Below are 16,629 nucleotides of genomic sequence, written 5' to 3' on the forward strand. Positions count from 1 at the left end.
TATTATCACACTGGTGACAAGCCACATCATCACAGGGAACGTTCCCAGCGTTGCTACAGGTGCTGCCGGGCAGGTGCTGCAGAAGAGGTTTGAGCTGTGGCAGGCATGGATGTTGTTTGACATGGTCACAAGAGCTGGAGTTGGGACCTGAAAACCTCCCTGTAGGTGCCCGTGCTGGGAAAAACTGCCCTAGGTTTTAGTGGGCACAGAGTCCTCTAAGGAACTGCTCTGCAAACCAAAAGCAAGCCAACCTCGTATTCTTGTGACCAGGCAATTATGTACAGTATTAATAATACCACGCAATTAGATGCTGTTATATATAGTGAGCTCTGGAGGCTGGGGGAAAAGGTCATTTTAGGTAACTAAAGGCAAAGCTGAGGTTTCCTAGGAAGCCAAACCACTCGGTTAAGGGATTTTATCTTGTCAGAGCATGAGTCTGAGACAGCTGATGGCCTTTGTTGCCATCAAAGTAGGAGCTAAGCACGAGTACAGGCTGAGGTTTGGAGTGCTCCAGAGGGCAAACACCCGATGGGGACCTTCACCCTGTCCCAGACTGCCACTCACTAGGTCTGGGAGGAGGCAGGCCCCACACCTCCCTGTGCTTGCCCTTAATTCAGCAGTGGGCTGGGTCCGCAGAGGAAATTCTGCTAGCACCTGAGCTCTGAATGCAAGGCTGCCTTCAGTCACTGGTTTCTTTGAGACCTGCCATGGCCGAAAGCTGTGCAAAGTGCCCTGTGTTTGGAGCATGCGGCAGCTGCAGAAGGTGACCCGCATCCTTTCTGCCCTGTGACAGGGACCTCCAGCGTGGCCAGAGCCTGGAGCGCGACGTTCGATGAAATCATCGGCCAGCACATTGAGGAATTCTGTAGGAAATACATGACGATGGATGCTCCGGGAGTGCTAGCCAAATACCCAGACATCTTCGCTGTGGTGATCATCATCATCTTAACAGGTAAAATCCTCAGAGGGGCTTGGGAGTCTTGGACCTCCCTCTTCTGTAATTTCGTTGTTTGCTTTTGGAATAGGCACAAAGTCCTCATTTATTTTGGACAACTTACTGAAGGCTCTTTCTTGCTACAAGGGTTGGATTGACCTATATAGCTGCAGTGGAGGTGGCGCTGGGCATATCCTGTTTACAAGCTTTTTAATTAGAGGGAAGCGTTGCTGATATTTTTGGGCCGCTTTTAAAGCCTTCAATCAAATTTTATGTAAGGAAGGAAAGAAAAGATGACTTGTTATCCTCAATCAGGTATGGAAGTCTAATCCTTCCCCCCACAAATCCTATTATACAAGGATTTCATTCTGTTACTCTACTACTTTTATTCCCCCTTTGATAATCTGCCAATTTTCCGTGCCTTGGGCCAAGAAAAGTGAGAGGGAAAAATATTGGACTCAGTAGCAACCTCATGTACTATTTTTTTATATTAGGTGTCAAAACATGGAAATAGGTATGGGCTTCAATTTTCAAATACACTCTTCTCCTGATGGACAAGAGGTTGAAAACCTGCTCTTGCTGAACTCGTAGGCAAAGCTCCCACTGATTTCAACAGGAGCAGGAATCTCAATGCCACCTTGTTCCGTGTCTTAAGCTAGAAGTAGCTGAACTCTTGGCTTCAGTCCTTGTGAGGATGGCATCATAATTTCCCCTGCTCACAAGGAGAGGTGAATGTTGTTGATAACGCCTGCCTTTGGCCAGGACCTCTAAGACAGTGTCCCTTCATGGAAACCCACCTGGCTTTCTCCTGGTCCCTGCCTGGAGTCTGTGGCTGGCTCTAGGTGGCACAGCACAGGGCCGTGAGGTAAAGCACCTTTCCTGGGGCACGTCCCAAATGGGCACGCTGTGTGGGAAGGTGTGTTACTTCAGACAGGGGAAATGTGTGGGCTGGAGGCCCTGTCCTCCTTCCCAGTGGCTTAATCCTGGCCTACCTGAGCTGCTTGGCTTTGTGGAGAAACAAGAAATGTTAAGCTGGGAAGAGCTCAGTGTTGATACAGCGCTGATGTTTTCAGTAAGGGAGCTGTTCTGTGTCTCCTTCGCCAGCCCCCTGCGCACGCCGCTGGTGGTGAAATACCTGACTGCATGTTTGCTCTTTTTGCAGGGCTTTTAATTTTTGGTGTGAAAGAATCTGCCCTGGTGAACAAAGTGTTCACCTGCATCAACATCCTCGTCCTTGGCTTCGTCATGGTCTCTGGCTTTGTGAAAGGATCGCTTAAAAACTGGCAGCTGACCGAAGAGGACATTTACAACACCAGCCATGGCATTTTCTGGGACAAGTAGGTTTCACCTTTTTTTCTCAGACCTTAAATTGATGCATTTTCAACATCAGGTTTAGAGGAGGGTTTGTGGAGCGATTCAGAGGATCAGTGAATGGGATAGCTTCCTCCTTCACCAAACACTTTGGGGGCAAAGATGGTTTTGGTGGGCGTTTGCTGAATGTGGGCTACTCTGTTGGGGTGAACCTGCTGGGAGTTAGGTTGTGCCAGCATGGGCTCTGCACAGGAGTGACCATTTCCAGTGTCATGACTTGAATCCGAAGTTGGGAGAAAAGAGGTTTTTGGATAACCTCGCTCAAAGCTGCCACCAGGCTGGCTCTGGTGCCTATTCTAAGCCACGACCAAGTGTAGCTCTGTAGTTTCTTTGGACACTTGGGCAGTTTCCTTGAAGAACCATTGTACCTTTGGGAGACCTGGTCCCAAATGCCTGAGAAAATGGAAGGCAAGTTGCAGATTATTTTAATGCACTGCAGCAAGCATATCACAAATCCATTTTTAATGATGTTTTGCTGCTTGGCCAAAATCCTCTATTCCCACAAAACACCAAAATTAAGGAGCTTGCAAGGGTAGCCAGTAATAAAGGGCTGTTAATTTTTCACTTGAGACTGTGTAACACAGAATGACTGCTCTCTGGCTTTCAAATGTCTCCACGTCCATCAGCTCAGTCCTGGCTCACTATCTAAACCCTTCACGCTGGCCTGCAAGGAAACACAGGCTGGCACATGCTGGAGAGATTTATAAATGTTGCATGGGTCTAGTCTGGCTTGTATACAAGCCACTTATTGAGCTTCTCTGGAAAAATTCAACCTGCTGTGATCTTCTTCCCTGCGAACAAATTGCTTCTGTAGGAAAGGTTCCCCCTCCCTCCCTCCTGCTACTCCCATGCAAGCAGCAATTAGTGCAGTAGCTTCAAAGTGTAACTGTAGCTCTTTCACCCATAGCTCCTGCTATTTTTGTAAAGTCTGTCTGGGGTTTGCTTCGCTTTATCATTATTTCCAGAGTAATCCACATTTAGGCTGTGCTATTTCTGCAAATAACAGGCGCGTTTTCAGCTCTCAGTGGAACTCCTACAAGAGAGTTCAGATGCTTCTACCTGATAAGACGTGCAGATTTGGGATTTGCCTTAATTGAATTGATTCATCTTTACAAGGCTTCTTCCTCAATTTTGAGTGGCCTAAGTTACTTTAACTGAAGGATCTTCTGTCCATGTGTCTCGACACAGGCAGGTGTATCTCAGGCTTTGATCCAGAGTGCACTGGAGTCATTAGGTGCCTGCTGTAATGAGCTTTGGATCAGGCTCAGCAAAGTATTTGCTTTGTAAGAGGTGCAGGCACCTCACCTCACCTCACACACAGGATTTGGATACAAGATTGGTGAAGGGAGTTTTGAGGTTGGGGGTGGAGCATTGGGTAGATTTTAGGCTGTCATGGCAACCTACGTTGCTCTCTGATGTCTCCTCATACCTCGTCCAAGTTCATCTTAGGTGAACAGTGGATGGTTTACATTTTTCTCTGCCTTTAGTTTTCAGCACGTCGTGCTTTTTCAAAAGCTTGTTGAAATGGATGTGTATATCGACACACATACAATATTATTAGGGGAGAAAATTTAATATTCATGTTATCTTCTCCCTGTCTTAGCCAAGACATTTTTATCCCAAAATGTGAGAATAAACCATGCGGTGAGAATAAACCATGAACCATTTTCAGTCCCTGCATTCCCCAGGCTGTTGCAGGCCAGTCCAAAGCTCAGCAGTGGGTAGGGCTGAGCATTTTCCTCAGCATTTGTGTGCTGGGATGTGAAAAGGAGAGCGTGTTCCTTTGAACTCCAGCTGTGGACGTCGGTATGAGCTGTATGACTAGCTTTGTTACTGCCATCTAGGCAGAATGCCTTCTAACCCCATGTCGTGTTTTTCAGTCATACCCAGGGAGAAAAGCTCTATGGTGTTGGAGGGTTTATGCCCTATGGATTGAAAGGAGTCCTCTCAGGGGCAGCCACGTGCTTTTATGCTTTCGTTGGATTTGACTGTATTGCTACGACAGGTAAGAGGGAATACATCTTCATTCCAGATGTGAACCTGGTTGCTGGCTGGTTGGCTTTCAGGAATGTTTTACAGCACAGATGATGAGTAATCCGTGACACTGCATGCATTTTCCCTGTGAACCTCAGCCCAAAATGCATTTTTGCCTCAGCTGCTCCTAATACTCAAACTGCTGAGTATGTCCAAGTCCCTGGGTGCACAAATGTTGCCTTCTGGCTGTTGTGGCAGGTGGGTAGATCATACAACCCATAAAAAGAGCTTTTTCCCTTCTCCTCTGCCTCCAGGGCTCAATCCCATGGTTGTTCACTGCTGATAATAACCAGATCAGACTCAGTAGAAAACACGGCCAGTTTTACCAGCAGGCATGCAGTAAAACCCAGGTTCAGATAACTTGTGTGGCTGGTGGAGTTTGAACCTCTAACTCCAGAAGATGCTTTAATCAGGTTATTAAATACTCCAGGCTCCACTGGCTTGGAGTATTTAAAGAGCCAGAGAAAGAGGGAGCCTCCAAGGAGGAGTGTTCCACCTAAAGCAGTGCCTCAAAATGAAGGGGAGTTTTTATCTCCAAAGGTTCAGAGATCTCCTTCTGAGAGAGTAACCATCAGCGTTGTGACATTTCTCCTGCCTTAGAAGAATCTAATTCCCCTGGAGAAAGGAAGGATTACCCTTAACTTCACATTTGGCAAGAAATGAGTTGCTTCAAAGCTGGAACAGAGGGAGGAGATCATCACAGTGACAGATAACAAAGTACTGCCTCGTGTTCCAAGAAGTTTGAGAAATGCTGGCTCCATTACTTCAGTTAGCCCTGGGGCCTCTCCTTGGAGGAGAAGCACATTCATCTGTCTTTGACTTATAGGTACATGAGTCTGCTTATTGGTTCATCCTCCTGAAATGCCAAGCCTCAGAAACTTTTGCTTTGAGACAGAAGCAGTTCTGGAGAACAAGGAAGCCTCAAAGCTCTTCCTTAATTAATCACTGTCTGCATCACTGTTTTATTTTTTATTTTTTTTACTCATTTCCCCCAACTTGGTTGTCCAAAATATTCTATAGAAAACAGAGGGAGTCCTTTTTTGAAAGGGATTTTCAAAGACCCGTATGATTTTCATGTGAAATGAAAAGCCTGACCTTCCCTGGAACTGAGCCTGTAGGGTGCTCTGGTCACAGTGCAGTTGCTTTGGTGGAGATGCTGATGGAAATTCTGACCTAAATACTTGTCCCACAACTGCGTGATATTTTTTGTCTTGTCACTTGTGAGTTTGAGCTGTTTTGGGCTGCACTATCAGTGGGATAGCAGGAGCAGTTGGAGATAAAAATAACCCTTTTGGGGAAGGCACTGCTTTTAATCCTGATTGTTTCTATGCCTGAGTTTACACGTCATCCACAAATGTTTGTGTGAAGGAATCTAGCAGAAGTGGGAGCAAGTCTGAGGTATGTGAAAGGCTCCTTAGGCTGTTGAGAGTGTGCAGCTCCACACAGCAGCCTTGCTGCCGGCAGAGCCTTTGAAATCTCCAGCCATTATGCCTTAGACTTGGATAAAGTTCTTGCTCGTCTGTGAGCTGATGCTCCAACTTCTTTCTTCTAGGTGAGGAGGTTAAAAACCCCCAGAAGGCCATTCCCATCGGCATCGTGGCGTCTCTGCTCATCTGCTTCGTGGCTTATTTTGGCGTGTCAGCTGCCCTGACGCTCATGATGCCTTACTACCAGCTGGATACCAACAGCCCTTTACCCAACGCCTTTAAATATGTGGGTTGGGATGGAGCCAATTATGCGGTAGCGGTCGGTTCCTTGTGTGCACTTTCTACGAGGTGAGACACTGCTCTTCCTTGGTGCTTCTTTGAAAGCAAACGCTTATCTCTAGCTTCTTTATAAAACGGTGCGTGTCAGGGCTGTGTAGTGGCCCAGCTTGTTTGCCTTCGTCCCCTTCCCCTGGGTCTTTATTAGCAGAGAAGCTGGGGTCAGGGATGAAATTCGGAGCCGTTGACTTCAAAAAGCCCAGGGTTTCAACCTGTGATAAACTTGAGCGATACACATGACCAGTATCACCTCAGAAACACCCATCTTGGCAGCAAACCCAATCGGCGTATGTCTGTAATATGAATCTGGGATCAGTGAGTGAGTCAGGGAAGCAATGCCTGTACAGTTTGCCTGGCCTGCTGAGTGGGGAGCAGACTCAAGTCAGGTAGCAGGGAGCATTTCTGGAGTGTGTGGGGCTTACAATATCCAGGGCTGTCTGTCTGCAGGTTGCCTGCAGGACAGCCATCTGGCTGTGAGGCAGGGCAGGCTGGAGGCAGAGCCTGTCATGTTCTTACTCTCCCTGGAGACCTGTTGTTTCAGTTCATCTTAGACATATGCAATTAGCTGAGCAACTCATAGAGGCTGAAAGAAGTTACAGATATTTTGACACCTGAAAGTCAGGCTGGTTCTATGCCCCAAGGCTAAGTTAAGCTATCCAAAATTGCAGAGCTGTGCCTCCATTGCCAGCTATCAGCAACAGGGCTGTTCAGAGGGAGCTCCTGAAAAAGAAGCTGAAGTGAATGAAAGCCACCTGTTCTGCGTTTCTACTGCCATAAACTTGATTTCTTTTGTGCTCCTGTGCTCAGCAGGAGGTGTTGTAAGTAGATTATTTCCCCTTTCTCTATTAGTCTCCTTGGCTCCATGTTTCCAATGCCTCGAATAATTTATGCTATGGCAGAAGATGGACTTCTCTTTAAATTTTTGGCCAAAGTCAATGAGAAGAGAAAAACTCCAATAATTGCAACGGTGACGTCAGGAGCCATTGCAGGTAAGATCCTAAGAACCGCGTGAATGAGTGGAGCAGAGACATAAGCTCATCCTGGGGGCAGATAAGCCTGCCTGACGCTCGCTACTAATCGGATATACCACACAGCATGACTTCCCAGAGCATGCCCTGGGTTTCCAAGGCCTGGAAGCAGAAGGGCAGGGTGAACGTGAATAGCTCGCTGTGTGTCTGTACCTCTTGCTCCGAGCTCGTTGTAGGCGTCCTCTCTCATGCCAAGAGCTGCCTTCATCCACTCCCCGGGTGCTCGGCCGGCTTTAGAAATAATTAACCCCCCGCAGGTGGCAGCCAGCTGTGCCCCAGCATTCCTGGGGCTCTTGGCGTGGCTTGGCTGCAGCCCCTGCATCCTGCCCTGTCTGTAGGTAGCTGCTTGGTGGAAGATGCCAGAGCAGCCGGAGACGAGCAGATGGACCCTGTGGCACAGGCATTTGTTAATCAGGTAGTCGCAGCTGGTCGCAGTCCTGTCCTCCCCTTCCCTCTCCCACCTCCCAGGAACACAGGAATTAAAGCAGACAGCAAAGTTAAGTGGCTTATCCTCTTCTCACAGCCACCCCCTTCCTTGCAGTGCCTTGCAAGCAGAAGAGTGCTGCTGCTTTCTCCTTTACCTTCTGCCATCCAAATCGGGGATAAGCCTCTGGTGGAAGAATGTGCCACCTTTGAGTGAGGAGTTGTTGCCAAACTGTCACAATGGGCTCTAAGCTCCAGTGAAACAGCTCAGCCTCCTGCAGCTGCAGTCTGGTCCCTGTGGAGTTTTTCACACAGCTACTTCCCTCACATTTTTGTCTTCAGGGAGCCTTGAGTCCAGACTGGGGAGCGAAGAGCCAGATAAAGTAAGAAAACCTAGTCCGCAGTGTCTCCTGATCACCCCAGCGTGGTCGATAGCATGCAACCAAAGCTGCAGACGTGGGAGCACTTGCCACTTGAGCTTCAGCATTGCTTTGGCTTTTGAGTTTGAGGCAGTGCATTGGAGCCAGACTGGATCAGGCTCAGCTTTGAAACCCCTGTTGCTCTCATATGACCTGTGCTGCCAAAGTGTTACCTGAATCTCTGACTGCAGGTCTGTCCTGCATGTCCTTGCTTCTCCTTCTGAAGGTGTTTATACAAAGGTCTGTACAGCAGAGTTGCCTAGAGAGGGTGTGCAAGCAGTCTGTAGGAGATGGCAGACAGTACTTTTAATTTATTTTTTTTTAGTACTTCCAGGAGATAACTGTGGTCTCAGAGGTGCCAAGGATGTGCTGGGGGACTCAGGCAACGAGGCTGTGGCTTAAATGCTTGCTCAGTGCTGATAGAGATGAGTGTTACCCCAGCCTTGCTTCTCTTACAGGTGTATTATATATAGGGTGTCCTTGCTTCAACATCCCCATATAAGAAAAACAGGATGACATTTACGATAATAAGCGGTTCCTTTGGTTTGAGTTGGTGAGACTGTACTGTGACAGTCCATATGAGACTCAGGGAATAACAGGGCCGTTGGTGCTCAGTGCGTCCTGCCTTTCCCCATCTCAGGATGACACAAGCTCCCTGCGTTCCCCTTGCCAAGTCCCGAGCAACAGTCACACTTGTGCTGTGTTGTAGATAATGCTCCTGGGATGTGCGTGTTCTGCTGTGCTAATGTCTTCCTTCCCTCTCACCTTCCTCTCCCCCCACAGCTGTTATGGCTTTTCTCTTCGACCTGAAAGATCTCGTGGATCTCATGTCTATCGGGACCCTCCTGGCTTACTCCTTGGTGGCAGCCTGCGTACTGGTGTTGAGGTATGGATGTAGAAAGAGCCTCCCTTGTGCCACACGGACAGAAATCCACACAGGGTAGCCAGATGCCCTCATAATTTCCACAGACCCAGTAAAACCGTGAACATCTCCAGCTAAGCATGTGAAAGACTTGTTTCTTTAAGGCTGTGGGCTTTTGTTCTAGTTGGAGGTGCAAGGGAGTCCTCAGGACTTGCTTAGCCCCTGGTCCACACCACCTTTGCAGCTGTCAGACTGTGCATGTCCTAGGAGATGTGCCCATGGGTAGTGGTGAGAGATGGGTGGTCCTGGATGCCTGCTTCATCATCACTGCTGTTCCCAATGGGGATAGAGTTTCAGGCTTTTCAAAGGGGATTCAAGAGAAAATAGGTTGTTGAAAGGCATCCTTGTCTGTATGCTCCTACTATGATGTGAGCAGTGGGAATGAAGGAGCTATCATGAGCAGCAGGGTTGAAGATTCTTGGACATCTGGCTCCTTTTTGGTGCTTGAAGAACAGAGCCAGCTCATGGTGAGACGTGGGGGTTCCCCCTTCTTTCATCATTTCAGTGAGAAGGTGTGAGAGTGGGAGTTCAGCTCTCACCTGAGCATTAAAGCCAGGTGGGGCTGTGTTGCTCATGACTTTTGCCTTTGCTCTACATCCTAGAGAAAGTCAGCAAGGATACCCTTCTGTCAGCAGTGAAGTGCTGCAGATTGTCCCAGAAGTAATCACAGAATCACAGATGGTTGGGGTTGGAAGGGACCTCTGGAGATCGTCTACTCCAACCTGCCTTCTCAGGCAGGGTCCCCTAGAACACTTTACCCAGGATTGTGTCCAGACATCTTTTGAATATCTTCAGGAGAGGAGACCCCACACCTCTCTGGGCAGCTTGTTCCCATGCTCAGTCACCCAAGTAAGGCAGTAGGAGCAGGGTCTAGCAGCAGTAGTGAAGCTGAGCATGGTTTGCAGGATCAGTGCCTTAGTGCATGTCTTTTTACAAGTGCTGAACTCCCACAGCTTCCTGAGCATAAGCTGAAAATGGAGCGTCTTAATTGCTTGGCACCTCACTGACAGCGGCACTCTAACCAGAAGGGCTGGATTTTGAAGATCGCGTTGCTGAAGAATACCCTTCTGTGTTCAATGAGTTATTTAAAATCTAGAGGATTCTTTTTACCTGTTCATAGCAAATGCACTGAACTAAGAGCTGATGAAGGGCCAACACTGTACTTCAATACTGGTGCTTTGTGCCTGTGCTGTCCACCCTGCCCCAGTGCACAGAGCTAGAGGATTTTCCTTGCCCTTCATACCTCTCCTCTGGTTTCCTGGCCCTCTCGTCTCCATATGGCTGTAAATGTCTTCCTAATTTGCTTTTGCACGCTGCAGTACCTATCATGTGGCATTTTCCCCATCATAGATTTGCAGAGCTGACAGTCAGCCTTTTAGCAGCCAGGGCAGCTGCTTTGGCTGCCTATTGAAGAAAAACCTCTGCTGTTTCCAGAGCTGTAAGGTGCTGTGACTAATACCCTGCTGTGGCTGGACCCAAGGATTTCACTGCGTTTCACAACTCATCTTTCACAAAAGCTCTCATTGTCAACGTATCCCCACAGAAGTGATTTTAAGGGGCCTGGCAAAATGGTCCTCTCCTTCAGTTAGGCTTGGGCTGAGAGCCACATGAGAAGCCTTTAAAAAAGAGCTGGGGCTGGAAGAGTGCTTTTTGTGTATGGATTCATGTGGTTGTGCGTCAGGGCCTTGTTAAGTGAAATGTTATCGACACATGCAACAAAAAACTACCATTCTTTGCTATGTAGCAATAGACAAAGCAACAAGAGGCTGGACCAGAGGAGGACAGCACACCAGGAATGTCACAGCGTGGTGTGATCAGCAGCTGCCAGGGCGTGATATGTGCTGAGCTGTTAGTTCAGCTGCCTCCACACCAAAACACGAGAGCCCAACTGCCACAGATAAACCCACAGCCTGTTCATGACCATCTGGCTGTTCTCCTGGCACGTCCTTCTCCAGGCCTCCTGCTATCACCTGATAATATTTTGGTGATGGGGGTGATAGGTTTATGGAAGAGATCACCGTCCAGCTTAAAACGTGGACGTTACCACCAAACTTTAGGCGGTGACAGATGATTGTATTTGCTCATGTAGTGAAAAAATCCTCAGATTTCCCCCTGAAACAGAAGTCTGTAGACATTATGTGTGCCTGTTCTGAGGCTATAAGGATCTGGGGTGCAGTCAGTTTTCTGTTACCCTATGCCAAGCCTATGCATTCTTTGTCTCACTTCTCTTTTCCTAGGTATCAGCCAGAGCAACCTAATTTGGCTTACCAGATGGCTCGAACAACAGAGGAGACAGATAACAATGAGTCTGTGAGCACCAGCGAGTCGCAGGCTGGGTTTCTGCCAGAGGAAGAGGAGAAATGTTCCCTCAAAGCCATACTGTGTCCCCCAAATTCAGACCCTTCCAAATTCTCCGGCTCGGTGGTGAACGTCTCGACCTTCATCATCGGTAAGCACCGGGCAGCGAGACAGCTGGTGAGCCTTGTGCACACCGTGGTGGGAAAGCTCATCTCCTTGCTTGTTTGCAATTACCTGTAATTGTGATGAGCTCTTGTATCAGCTAAAGTAACTGAGGATCTACAGGTTACATTGATGACTTGAAGAGAAATACCCAGATGGAGTGTGGGGGGTGTATAGGGGAAGGGCGTTAGTTTTCTTGTTTTGCAGTTCTGTTTGCTGTGCTTTCTGATTTTGTATTGCCCTGCTTGTATTTTTTTCCTTCTTTTTTTTTTTTCAGTAAGCTTGTGGTGTCTGTTCACAGGTTTCCTTATTGTGGGCAGCTGTATCTTGACCGCCCTCGAGCCAACCATTCTGATAAAGGCCGTGTGGATTATTGCTGCAATACTGGTTCTCGTTGTCAGCTTCGTTATATGGAAACAGCCCGAAAGCAAGACCAAGCTTTCCTTTAAGGTGAGCGCCCTGGGAGGTGTAGCTAGAAAAGAGCTGCCTGGGAGGTGGTTGGCAGAAGACACCAGCTCTTCTCCTTGTCACGTTTTCAGTGCTGTGTTGCCCAGACAGCTGGCAAGCTGTTCCCAGTAGCTTAGCCTCAATTTCCATGATGCACGTTCAGCTGATATTTTAGTCTCCTGCTGTTGGTGATGCAGACTAAGGGATGACCATTCTCTCGTTAACAGAATTAATAAGAGCAACTCACGCCATTCCCTTGCCCTGCCCAAGCACACCATCCTTTTTCTACCGAAAAACTACCAATCTTTTTTTTTCAGTATAATCCTGCAGGTCACGTTTCCTCATTTTGATTACAAGCTATTCAATCTACAAAGGCAGTTTTGAATTCTAATCCCGTCCTCCAAAGTACTCTCATTTTGACTGCTCTTAAGTTACAGTTTTTCAATAAATTTTAACTCAAGCAGAGTTTCTCACGTTAGCGTTTGCAGCTCATCTTTTGGGTCCCACAAGTGCAAACAAAGTACCTAGGAGCAGAAAAGTTAGGAGCTGTTGTCTGGGCTGTATTTTCTGAACTTCCTTCTGAGATCTCTCTTCCTGACACTCAGGATATTTTAACTCCCTTTTTTGCCCTCAGGCACTACCCTGACCAAAACAGAAAATTAGACCTGTCACTGCTAAATCTGTAATGGCTGTTTCTTATCTCCTTGTTGTCTTCTAGACATTTACAGCCTGACTGCTTAGTGATTTTTCTCCAAAATCTCTCCAGGAATCTAAGGCTGACTGGTTTGTTCCCCAGTTGTTTTCCCATATTTCTTTCTAATAGGTAATTTGTCTACCAAGAGCTCTCGGAGGCGCCTAATAATAGTTCAGAGATCGTTTCTGCACTCTCTGGATACACACCTTACCCCCGCAGGGCAATGCCATTTGTCCCTACTGACTTGACAGCGCCCTAATTTAGGAAAATACTCTTCCTTCTTCTAACTTGTATGTCCATCCCGTTCTTAATGAAGGGAATGGCTGGCCCCCGTGAATGTGTGGGGTGTTTTTTGTTGAAGCTTAAACCAGGAAAGGCTTAAAACATTTCAGACTTTTTTAAAAATGTATTTGTAAATCTCCTTTTCCTTAAAAGTGAAGAGAATATTTTTCACTTTCCTCTCAGTTCTACCATATTCACAGACCTTTCTATTTTTAAAATTAGTCCTTCCTGACTTTGTCTCTACATTGTGCTGTTTTTCATATTCTGCTTTTGCATTTTGGCTTTATCATTCTTCTGATTTTCAGGTCACTGTTGGTATAGCTGCACTGGTCTCTTACCATATTTTTTATTTTCCTTCTGCTCTGGAGTAGTTTGCTGTGTGTTGCTCAGCTTCCTTGGTACCTGCTGGACGAAGTTCTTCAGATCCATCCTCTGACATGCTTTTTTCTCCTTCTCCTGGTCTTCAGTAGGTGCCTGCTTTGATGCTGTCCTTGGTTTTCCCCTTTTCTTCTTCCCCTCGTAGTGTTGGAGTTAAAGTTTGCTTCTTGCCTCCTTCCAGACCCCAAACGAGGACATCCATTCTTAAAACAGAGGGGAGCCGTCACTTCCCGTTTAACCAGGGCTGTGGTGTTATTGCCTGCCCATTAATCTCTCCGGCCGATGTAATGTATCCCTCTTGCTTTTTCAGGTACCCCTTCTGCCCCTCCTTCCTATTGTGAGTATTTTTGTGAATGTTTACCTCATGATGCAGCTAGACCTAGGCACGTGGATACGATTTGCAGTCTGGATGCTCATAGGTGAGTTTAAGAGAGAAAAAATGCGTCTGTTCAAAGTTATGAGATTTTGTTAGCTATACATTTATTGTAGCACCCCAGGGAGGGGTTCTGCTCTCTTTTAATCTCCAGGTAACCTACGAAAGCCATTTAGACAGTGTGTTTTGGGCTTCGTTTTAAATTCAAGGGTCATGAAGCCTTTGTGAGTTCACAACAACCACCCGTCTTGCATCTTATGCATTGCTTCCATATTAGCTTCATGCACAGCTACATAAAATGGAAGCAAATGTTACCTTTCTTTGCCATTTTGTTAGTTTGTGTACTTGATTATGCAGGGGGAGATCTTGGGCAGTTTGTGGCATGGGATTGTGATTGTCTGTCACTTTGTTGTCATCTGTAGGATTTCAGGAGCTTTGCCAGGCTACTGCTTTGTAACTTCTTCCTGTAATGGGAGGAGATTTGGAGGATTGAAGAGAGGTGGATTAGTTAGGGCTCATTGAAGCAACTGCTCACCTTACTCTGAACCTGGTCAAGGCAAAACCGTGCTCCAGATGGCTTCCTTTTGGCCCACTTCTCATTTTTCTCCTATTCCCTTTGGCATTCCAATGTACTCATGAATGTTAATACTTCCCTAAGAAGTCCTGGCCTGAAGGCATCCCAAGGCTACAACAGCACCGCCTTATGCAGGGGCAGACAGAGGCACCCAAAACTTAAACCCCTCTGTACAAACCTCCTAGATTGCTAGATTCCACCTGTGGGATTTATAACCTGGATTAAAACCTAGATTATGTTCTTCCTGCTGGACATCATCCGAGCTGAACCTCGCTCCAGGTGTTCCCTTACAGAGCTAACCTTGCTCTCCCCTCGGTTCCCGCAGGCTTTATCATCTACTTCACCTATGGAATCTGGCACAGCGTGGAAGCCACGTACGCAGCCTCGGCGGACGCGGAGAGAAGCACGGAGGCTGGCTCGGACAGCTGCAAATGACTGCGCGCTGGGCTCACGGGCACCTGGGGAACCGCTGCAGCCGAGGCAGCTGTGCCAGGGGGGTCCCGAGGCGTTGCCCCCGGTTAATCAGTAATGCAGAAACCAGGAAGCATAACGTGGGAATCCCCGGCCCTGTTGCTGCAGCTTGCAGTTTGCTTCGTAGCGCAGTTAAAAGGGATGGCAAGGAAAAAAGCCGCACCTCTGGCATGCTCCCGACAGCACTGTCAGCTAACCCGGGGCTATGCGCTTCCCCTCCTCCCTCTCCTGTTTTTTTATTTTTTATTATTTTTTATTATTTTTTAGTGTGTGTAGAAAGAAAATGGCTTCTGTGTGCCAGTTAACCTTAAATGCTGCTATGAAACCAGGCCTCCCGAAGGCCCTCCTTTCAGTAGCCCTGGGAATTACCTCCCCCCAGATACTCTACCTGATCATACACGGAGCAGATCCGCATTGCTACTGTCGTGCTTAGACCAGATCGTTACTTCACCTGATGCCAGCTGTACCACTTGTGTACGCACAAAAAAACAAAAAGGCTCTTGCCAAACACAAGCTTTCACCTGGTTAAGAAAGCACCCGCAAGATTTACGTTCTTTAGAAGTATTGGGTTTCATAGTTTTTACTGTATTTAACTTTTTTTTTAACTCAGTATTCGTATGCTTTACAGCGCACCACTTCTGTGGGATGTTGGGAGGGTTTCTGGTTGCTGCTTGCTGGGTGAGTGGTCATTTACCAGCGTGCAGATAATGCAGACGGATGTTCCTGATAACTATGTGCTCGGCAGAGGGATTTCCAGGTTTTGGCATAAAACCAGCTGGTGCAAATACTTGAATGGCTTTAATAGCACTGGTGTCTCCAAAGAGCCTTCCTACCTCTTCACATCAAAAATTGCCAGCGGTGGGGCCAAGTGGTGGGGTGGCAGAAGTGCTCTCGAGCCCAGGTCAGAAAATAAGTAGGGCCCCACTTTCCTCTCCGTGCATCAGGTTGGTTGGAAGTCAGAAGAGCTGCCCCAGCGTGGGCCACGTGAATTAAGCAAAGCGTTTAGCTGCACTTCCTGCGCCGTGCTCAGCACCGTGCCAGGGCCCGGCTTGATGTGGGCTTGCTCTCCAGAGCCTGGTCACTGTGAAAGGTGGGAATTGCTCCGTCTTCGGAAGCGTTCAGAGTTGGGTTGGTGAGGCTTTGAGCAACCTGGTCTAGTGGAAGATGTCTCTGCCTGCTCCAACCCATGCTGCGATTCTGTGACATTCAGAGGTGAGGCCGGGGTCTGCGTGGAGTTGGTAATGCAGAGATCTCCTCGGCTTTGCTGTAAGACATTTTTTTCTTAATTCCCTCAAATATCTTTCCCCAGCCAAATTCCTTGCCCTACGAAAGGCTTGTTAAAGCATTAGAAAGATGGGTCGTGCCCATGTAACGCCACTGACTGAAATCCGTGTTTTAGCTTGTACTGAAAAACAAATCCCGAACAGACACTGCAGAAAAACCCTTCCCTAACTCGGCTGGATGCTGCCTTAGGTGCCCTCCACAGCTGTTGACCTGTTTGTCAGCACAGCTCTCGGTGATGAAGGGGAGGGCTCCTGTCCCCGTCGTACTGAGGGAGAGCTGAGGAACAGGCTCCTAAATTTGACTTGACCAGGGGCTTGCCGGGATGGAGTTGGATGGAGTGACTGGAAGCTGTGCTTTGCTTTCCGGGTGCGTTTTCAGGGCGCTTTTGTACCGGCAGATGGCCTTGACCATCTGCCAAGCCTTTTTTCCTTCTGCACATATGAAGTCTTGCTCAAGCAGGGAGAGAAGAATATCAAAACTAAAACCCATGAAGTTGAGATCTGGTTTATTTTAAACATGGGCAAACTCAACACACTCCACAGCCTCCTGAAAAGCACTGAAGGTGTGGTAGCAGGGCAAAAAAAAAGGGAAACTCAGAGGGGATTTAAGTTTCCCATTGTACCAAAAACGGAAGGACATTTTTCTCTACCTTGGGTACCAGTTGTGAGCAATTGAGACATTCAGCACCGACGATATGAATTCTGACTGGAAGGGTGTTTCCAAAGAGGATTATTTAAAAATATGCAGATTTCTTGCTGTATGTATTTTTTAA

General features: G+C 47.5%; 1 protein-coding gene across 5 annotated transcripts in view; it reads left to right on the top strand.

Annotated features, from left to right (window-relative positions):
- SLC7A1 (solute carrier family 7 member 1) overlaps positions 1-15,380 on the top strand; it is a 35,826-nt gene extending 20,446 nt beyond the window's left edge. For 4 of the 5 annotated variants that reach the window (XM_035325395.1, XM_035325385.1, XM_035325401.1 and 1 more), the window contains 10 exons: positions 794-952; positions 2,097-2,271; positions 4,186-4,310; positions 5,892-6,114; positions 6,952-7,091; positions 8,756-8,858; positions 11,132-11,343; positions 11,656-11,804; positions 13,466-13,574; positions 14,428-14,537. In XM_035325395.1, coding sequence (XP_035181286.1) covers positions 794-952; positions 2,097-2,271; positions 4,186-4,310; positions 5,892-6,114; positions 6,952-7,091; positions 8,756-8,858; positions 11,132-11,343; positions 11,656-11,804; positions 13,466-13,574; positions 14,428-14,537 — 1,505 coding nt within the window. Of the gene's footprint in view, positions 1-793; positions 953-2,096; positions 2,272-4,185; positions 4,311-5,891; positions 6,115-6,951; positions 7,092-8,755; positions 8,859-11,131; positions 11,344-11,655; positions 11,805-13,465; positions 13,575-14,427 lie in introns of all 5 variants that reach the window. The other variant, XM_035325375.1, reaches the window with a different exon arrangement.
- The last annotated feature ends 1,249 nt before the right edge of the window (positions 15,381-16,629 follow it).

Source organism: Oxyura jamaicensis, chromosome 1, assembly GCF_011077185.1.
Source record: "Oxyura jamaicensis isolate SHBP4307 breed ruddy duck chromosome 1, BPBGC_Ojam_1.0, whole genome shotgun sequence".
Lineage (NCBI taxonomy): Eukaryota > Metazoa > Chordata > Aves > Anseriformes > Anatidae > Oxyura > Oxyura jamaicensis.